General features: G+C 57.5%; 1 protein-coding gene across 2 annotated transcripts in view; it reads left to right on the forward strand.

The window, feature by feature from the left end:
• MTHFS (methenyltetrahydrofolate synthetase) overlaps positions 1–7,607 on the forward strand; it is a 26,174-nt gene extending 18,567 nt beyond the window's left edge. Inside the window, exons 2-3 of one of the 2 annotated variants that reach the window (XM_077774329.1) lie at positions 2,526–2,782; positions 5,509–7,607. In XM_077774329.1, the coding sequence (XP_077630455.1) occupies positions 2,526–2,755 (230 nt within the window). In that variant the 3' untranslated portion in view covers positions 2,756–2,782; positions 5,509–7,607. Of the gene's footprint in view, positions 1–2,525; positions 2,898–5,508 lie in introns of those variants that run through there. The other variant, XM_077774328.1, reaches the window with a different exon arrangement.
• Positions 7,608–8,071: the final 464 nt, after the last annotated feature.

An 8,071-nucleotide genomic window follows, 5' to 3' on the forward strand; every position in this document is an offset into this window, starting at 1 on the left:
AGTAAAACCGTCTCTATTTGGAGACAACACAATACGATACGTGGAAAATCCCTGAGACTCCACGGAACATCTCCCGGAGCCTGTAGGGGAACTCAGCAAAGTCCGGCACACACAGTTAATGCACGAAGTCAGGCACCTGCCGGCCAGGGCGGGTCTCCCCGGGGACTGTGTGCTCAGGCCTCTGTGCTCCCCGTGACGCAGTGGTCGTTCTTGCTGCTGAAGCTGGAGGGGTTGCTTTGTCTTTCCCTCTGGAACCTGCTCGCCGCCCCTGGCCGGACTCCACACTCATGCTCTCCGCCGCCCCTCACCCCGACCCTCCGCATCACTCCGCCCCTGCAGGCTTTCCGTCTCTGGAATCTCTGCAGACCCAACTCCGACACGCCCTCAAAACCCCGGGTCACGGCACAGGCTGCGTGGACCCTTCGCTGACCGCCCAGCCAGCCGGGCGCCCCCTCTGCTGGGGTCTCTGGCACTTCCTGTCTCTGTTGCCTGCGGACAGCTGGCAGAGATGGCTGCCTTGTGTCGGACTGGGCGTCGCACACGTGCTGACCCCCATCTCCTGAAGGCGCAAAAGGCACCTTGATGGGCTGTGAAGAGGCAGGAAGCCAGAAGAGGTGTGTGTGTGTGTGTGAGTTCTCAGTATAGACGACAGAGGGTCGTCCGGCAACAAGAAGGGACGAGTCTGAGCTCACAGTCACCGTCAGCCCCAAGAGACAAGGGAGAGCAGGACAGGGGAGAGAGGTAGGGTCAGCGACCAGGCCCTTCCGCAGGTTTGGAGGGGTAGACCTGCAGGTTTGTGCAGGGCAGAAGGACACAGCTGTCCTCGGAGCCGGACTCTGCCGGAGTTTGGCAGGTGTGGGCGGACAGGTGTGTGCAGGAGCCAGAGAGAAGTCGAGTTCACTGCGGCTCTGCCGGTGGGCAGAGCAGCTGCTGGTCATGGGGGTCGGGCCAGCTGCCCCTGCAGTCCCTGCCCTGCACACCCCGTTCCAGAGGGTTTGTGTCTCCAAGCCTGGAGTGTCCCTGGCGGCAGTGCCCGTGGGTGGTTAGTGGGGGCCCTGGGTGGCCCTCCGGAGGCCGAGGGGGGCGTGGGAAGGCCGCGGGCGTGCCCCTGAGCTGGACACGTGATGTGGCTCCTGAGTGGCGCGGCTCCGTCATGCTCCCTGCACGAGGCCACAAGGACCCTTCTGTGGGGGACCCACCAGCCCTTGGAGATTCTCCACCTCAGGACCCTTCTTCATGAGACCCCCCAGCTTTCCCTGTGGTTGGGTTTGCGTAGCCTCTGGGACCCGCCTTCCGCGCTGAGTCCCAGCCTGCTCTGTCTTGATGACGCCGTGGCCAGTTCTTGTCCCCGTGGTCCCGGGGAAGGTTCCAGACAGAGGACCATTATGGGGCCCCATTTCATACCTTTGGAAGGTGCCTGGCCAGGCCAGAGCCCGCTCTCACATGAATCCGGGGAAGCCGGACGACCGGGCAGGCCTTGCGTCTCCGGTGGGAGGGGAAATGAAATGTGAGGGTGGCGTGCCCTCGTAACAGCTAAGCCTCTTCCTGCCCCTGCCTGGGGAGCAGCTCTGTCCTTTCTGGTTTCTTTCTGGCCAGCTCTTGCTCCTGGGTCACGGGCCCCCAACCTGGTAGGCATGTATGATCATCGAACGCTTAAAAGAAGAAAGAAAAAAGTTCTTGGGCCCCGTCCATGGGGCTTCTCTTTAGGTGGGGGTGGGGTTTGGCATTTTGTACATACAGTTGACCCTTGAACTACTCGAGGTTCAGGGGTGCCAACCACACATAGTCAAAAACCCACATGGAACTTTTGACTCTTCCAGAACTTAACTTCTCACCGCGTGCTGTTGACCAGAGCTTTGTGATGACACAGGTACCGCCAGTTCTATGTGCCGTGTGCATCATGTACTGTTCGCTTACAGTAAAATAAGCCAGAGGACAGGAAGGCATAAGGAAGTCACTGAGTCATTAAGAAACCATAAGGAAGTGGGGTGCCTGGGAGGCTCAGTCGGTTGAGCATCCAACTTCGGCTCAGGTCATGATCTCACAGTTCATGGGTTCAAGCCCCGCATCGGGCCCTGTACTGACACCTTGGAGCCTGGAGCTGCTTCAGATTCTGTGTCTCCCTCTCTCTCTGCCCCTCCCCACTCATGCTTGCTCTTTCTCTCTCAAAAATAAATAAGCATTAAAAAAAAAAAAAAAAAAACCATGAGGAAGGAAAAACACGTGTGCAGTACTGGCCCGTATCAGAAAACCCACACAACGGTGGACCCCACGGTTCAAACCGTGTTGTTGAAGGTGCACACAGACGGGCGTCTGGAAGAGTGGCTAACGGACTGAGTTGCCGAGTAATTTCTGGTTCCTTCTTGGTCTGACCCTGTGCTTGCTGGGTTTCCTAGAGTGGTCGTGTGTTTCTGTAGAAACCGGAGCGAGGCTAGACGCCGCCCGAGAGCAGAAGCCAGACCCGCGAGTGGCGCGTCTCCTGCGGAAACCATTAACCCTCTTCCATGTGCTTGTCTCTTCCACAGGCGGACTTGATCTCATCTTCATGCCGGGCCTTGGGTTTGACAAGCAAGGCAACCGGCTGGGGCGAGGCAAGGGCTACTACGACGCCTACCTGACGCGCTGTCTGCAGCAGCAGCGGGACTCGCAGCCCTACACCATGGCCTTGGCGTTCCGCGAACAGATGTGCCTCCAGGTGCCCGTGGACGAGCATGACGTGAGGGTGGATGAAGTCCTCTACGAAGACTCGCCCTAAACCCCGACGCAGAGAAAAGCAGCACATGTATGTTTTCCCTCGTCGCGACGGGGTGTGCGGCTTTGCACACTCATTGTGAACGTGGACAGGTTGTTTGTAGTAGAATTGCAAACACCTACCATTAAAGCATCTTCCAAAATCAGTAGTAGAACGTTACTTAAGTGGAGGCCATTGCGTGTGACATCCGCCTAACTTCCTGTCGTCGGCCTGACGGCTGATCTTTCCGCTCTGCAGCTTAAGCTCAATGTGTGCAAGGCCCTGTGCGCAGCTCGGGCGCCAGGAAGGTCGACCCCCAGGGCGCCCCAGGCTTACTGGCTGTCCAGCCGGTCAGGTGTTGTTGGGCGGGTGCGGGAGACCCAGCAGCTGTTAGCTGATTTGTTGGGGTTTGCTCTGCACACAGAGTTGCCCAGGAATGTTCTAGCACGTCTTCATGACTGCATTGCTCACCCTGGGATTTTACATCGGACACTTTGTAGCTTTTGATGGTTTGAGACGAGACCTCTTGTGACTGAAACGCTTGCGCTCCGTCTCTGCTGTTGGTGCGTCAGTCCCTTAGCGTCTAGGCGCTGTTACCCGTCAGTCAGAAATCGGGTGTGTGCCTGCGGCTTTGGAAATGAGCTTCGTCACGGCTGCGAGCTGGCAGATGGCCTCCCAGTGAGGGGAGATCTGGCGGCTTCCTGGACGCGGCTCTTGTACCCGGCCCCCAGTGTATGGGGTCCTGGGGCGCGTGCGGCCGTCCCTCCCCTCCTCACCCTGTCGTCCCTTCTGTCCAGGCTCCTGGCACTCCACTTTATGCCCCAAACCACAGTCCACGTGACCTCATAGAACCTGGATGTGACTGGGAGGCGGCCCTGCCTGGAGCCTTTCAGTGGCTGTTCAGGGCCCACGGGGTGACGACCAGATGCCGTCTCCATGCGAAGCCACCAGCCGGCCGGATCAAACACCTGCGCACGTCCCCGGGCAGCCCCGGCCTCTCCTGCCTCTCACACCCCCCACGCGCGGCCTCGCTCCTCCGGCCTTTCTTCTGTCCGGCCGGGAATCGTGCTTACCCTTCAGGGCCCTCCAGGTGCCCCTCCCGTGAGGCCTCCTCCACATTCCGGGCAGGTTGGCGCCCCTGCACTTGTATAAACGCACTGGTCACTGTCCTCCTGTCATAGTGACACGGCTGTCCCTTCGCCCGCCTGCGCCTCAGAGGGAGGGACACTTAACCGTTGCTCACACTTAGTGGACACCTGCATGTATGGTCCGTGTTTGAGAATTTTTTCTAATGAGTTTATTAAACATCCAGAAAGGTTTCGCTTAAAACATGGACCCATATTCTTTGGATAAGAGCTTATGATTTGGTGTTTTATGCACAAAAGTAAAAATACTTTAAAATGTGAAATTGGTGAGACTCAGGAAAGGGTCTCTCCCGCCTGGGAAGGGGGGCCCCGGTGACCGGGAATGGGCAGGGGTCACTGGGCAGAGAGCACTGGGAAGGGGGGCCCCGGTGACCGGGAATGGGCAGGGGTCACTGTGCAGAGGGCACTGGGAAGGGGGGCGCCCTGAGGATGCAGGTGGCCCCTGCAGGGCACACGCAGAGGCCGAGGCCAGGCCTCAACCCGGGAACGAGCCAGCAGGATAAGGGGCGCGGTGGGGGGCAGTGCAGGTGGGGGAGGAGTCGCCCTGGGTCTGAGCCTCGGGGAGGTGGAAACACACTGGAGCCCCGGCATCCGTCTCTGACGGCTCCGTTCTCTAGAACGCGTGTGATTCAACTAGAAGGGCAGCTCTGCCCGGCTCCAGCCCGCCCAGCAGTGTGAGCAAGCACGGCACGCGCGCAGCCTGGACGGCAGCGAGTGTGGCCGGCCCGGTGTGCCAGCTCCGTCCCTGCCCCGGATCCCTGTGTTTCCCGCAGAGATCACACTCAGTCACGTTGCATTTTAATCAGACCGCGCATTAGCAGGCTGCTTCCGCAGAGCCGATGAGCTCCTGGCACAGGATAAGTCGCCAGGGAGCTCCTGGCCCAGGAACCGGTGAGCGGGGCGCCCTGTCTCGTGCTCTTGCTCTGGTCTGATCTGCCGAGATTCTGCCCGTTCAGCGTTGTCTCCGGGTTGGATTATACTAGAACGTGGTCTCTATTGCTGTGGCTGCATGGTCTTCCTGGACCCACGTGTGGGTCACGTGGTCTGTGCTCCCCGGCCTTGCACGTGCTCTTTCACGCACCTCTTGGTCTTTGTCCCTGCTCGCCGCCTGCCCGTTGAAGGGTGAGCTCTCATCCCGGGGCACCCCTGCCCCAAGTACTGGTTAATATGCTTGAAAATAAGTAATAGATTCCTTTCCAAATAACATCTTATGCTCATGAGGAGACACGCACAGTAAGAGAGGCGAGAACTGAAACAGTCTATTATCTGTAAGTTGTAAAATACTTAATTTCTTTTGTTTATTTTTTATTTTTTTAATGTTTATTTATTTTTGACATAGAGACAGAGAGCAAGCAGGGGAGGGTCAGAGAGAGAGGGAGACACAGAATCCAAAGCAGCTCCAGGCTCTGAGCTGTCAGCACAGAACCTGACATGGGGCTCGAACCCACGAACCGTGAGATCATGACCTGAGCTGAAGTCAGATGCTTAACTGACTAAGCCCCCCGGGCACCCCCAAGTACTAAGCTTCTAAAAGGGAAAGATGGAAAATTTTTGGAAATATATTGTTTTTGAAAACCTTGTTTTAATCCTCTAGGAGTGATTGAAACGTCTGGCTGTAATCTTGGTTTTCAGGGCTCTGGTCGCTGAAGAACTCCCTCCAGAGATGAGCAGATCCACACGGAAGCCACTGCACTGTTAACATCTTCCACGCTGTTTACCGGCTTTGCAAACTGTTTATTTAATTCATTTTTTAAAATTTAAATCCGCTGGTAACTCTCCCGTTTCTTGATGTGGGTTACTCCTGCGTATCCGTCAGAAGACGCTGACACTGACCTTGTGCTCATGGCTTCAGAACTTACGGAAACTCTGGAAAGATTTTCAACCGTGGTAGGAAAACTTTGCTGCCAGGTTTTAGCTGGGCAGACGGGGAACTGTGTGCAGCTGCCGTGTCACAGCGAGGCCGTGCAGCGGTGAAAATATTTCCAAGTCCCGTGTCCCACATATGCTGTGTGTCACAGGAAGTTCCTTCTGACTCGTCGATGAAACGTGACTTTTATCGGGAAGATTCAAATCAGACGTATTTATCCTTTGAAGGCAGGTGTTTACGGGTTACCGCTGGCCATCGTACCACCAAAGAGAAAGTGTGGTACACGTAAAATACACACAAAACTCATCTTTAAGCTCCACGGCTCTTTTAGTTTTAATTAAAAAACTTTAATGTTTTTTAAATTAATTTTTGAGAGTGTGAGTGGGGGACGGACAAAGTGGGCTCCGAGCTGTCAGCACAGAGCCCGATGGGGGCTCAGCGTCAGGAACCGCAAGATCGTGACCCGAGCCGGAGTCCAGTGCTTAACTGACTGAGCCGCCCAGGCGCCACTTCACGGTTCTTGTGAAAGCATTTGACCCTGAGAGAGAGAAACGTTACTGCTTCTGCCGGTCGTGCGGCTGATGGGAGCTTTCCCCATCAGGAATACCAGCTACCGCGGCTTAGTGCGTTTGCCTCCTAAGACTTTTCTGTTTCTTCGTAAGAGCCTTTTAAAGCCACTTACATTTTAAGAGGGTTTGCTCGGTGAGAACCACGTAAGCGGTAAACCCACGCACGTGGGGATATAGAGAGAGCACAAGTGTACCACTCCACTGAAAGCAAACACCCCCCGCTCCCCAGATCTCCCTCGGGGCCCCCCGCCCAGCTCGCATGTGGCTACGGCATCGGGGTGAAGGGCACACGTCAGTCTGTACGTGAACCTTTAGCAAAACTTAACTTCTTGTCTTGTACAGATAAAAAGTAAGTATGGACAGAGATTCTAGTTTCTTCTTCCCACCCCACCCCCGACCCCCTTGCTGGCTCTTGGGGTGTGTCTTTCACCAAGAGACGACTGCTGTGGGGACTGTCACCTAGTCAGGCGGTGGGGGCTGGCTCCCGCGGCCACTCCGGGGAGGGGCTGTGCATATCCTGCCGGGGCCCCGCTCTGCCCTGCCCCCTCCTCACCTCGGGCCTGTGTCTCGCGCCCCCCGAAGCTGGCCCCTCCACGGCCCGCCACCTCTGGCCCCCGTGGGCCGGCTCCAGTCTCCCCGTCTCCGCCTGGGCGCCCTGCCTGGGGCTGTCATCTTGCTCGCGGTGTTTGAGTAGAGGGACGGCTTCTGCAGTTGGGTCTTTAAGGCCAGGGCGCCTGGCAGACCCCGGCCCCTAGGAAACAGCAGACCCCACCTTGGCTCTTCCCCTGCCCAGGACCCAGCCTCCGGCGCGTCAGCGGATTTGTGGGACTAGATAAGAGGCCCTGACACTTTTTATTTAAATCCTCGTGGTTTTGAGTATTATGTGTCCTGTGAATATCTTCTTTATGCTTTTAATCTTACGTTTGAACAGTTTTAAAGCAAACAATTGTGTCAATGGCGAATGGGATCCCAGAGGGTTCACGTTACTGTCAATGGCGAACATTTATTTGGTTTATCAGGACAAATCATCTCAGGACTGGAACGCAGGGAGTTTGTTTCCTCCCGCGCCTGGAGGTGGAGAGCGTGTGATGCTCTGCAGCCGCGCACTGGGGTCCCTGTGGGTGTGGGCGCCGCGCAAGGGCAGGTTGCTGTGAGGCCTGAGCGTTTCCTGTGCCTCCGATCGAAGGATACGTGAAGACGGCCGGCGCCGCGCCCTGACACTCCGAGCACGAGGACGCGAGTGTGGCCCTCCCCGCCAGCCCGTCCGCCGCGCCTCCACACGGCATCGTCGTCCACGTCGCTCGTGCCGCCTGCCCGCTTGGCGGCCGTGGGTGGTTCCCTGTCGCTCGCTGAGTGAGGCGCAAGCCCAGGGCCGCACGGGNCTCTCCCTCGTCGCAGACACACGCACGCGTCTTGTGTGCTTGTCACGTCGGGGCCCGGTGTTTCGGGTGGGAACTGGGTGACGCGAGTGGATGCTCGGGTTAGTCTGCAGCAGGGAGACGGGAGGTCTCAGGCTCTGGTAGGTTCCGGAAAGTATCCGTCTAGACCGACAGACACCTCACCCGGGGATCTCGTTAACTTCTGACTCCGCGGGCCTGAGCAGGACGGCAATCCCGCGTCTCTGACGGCTGGTCCGCCGGGCCCTCTGAGCCGGCCGTCCACCGCGGGAGCCCAGCCGCGTACGGCTTTCAAGTTACACTGCAAGTCACTTCCTCAGTCATACTGGCCACACGTCATGCTCCTGCTGCAGAGGTGAAAC

This window comes from Crocuta crocuta, unplaced genomic scaffold (assembly GCF_008692635.1).
Source record: "Crocuta crocuta isolate KB4526 unplaced genomic scaffold, BGI_CrCroc_1.0 scaffold7, whole genome shotgun sequence".
In the NCBI taxonomy this organism is placed as follows: Eukaryota; Metazoa; Chordata; class Mammalia; order Carnivora; family Hyaenidae; genus Crocuta; species Crocuta crocuta.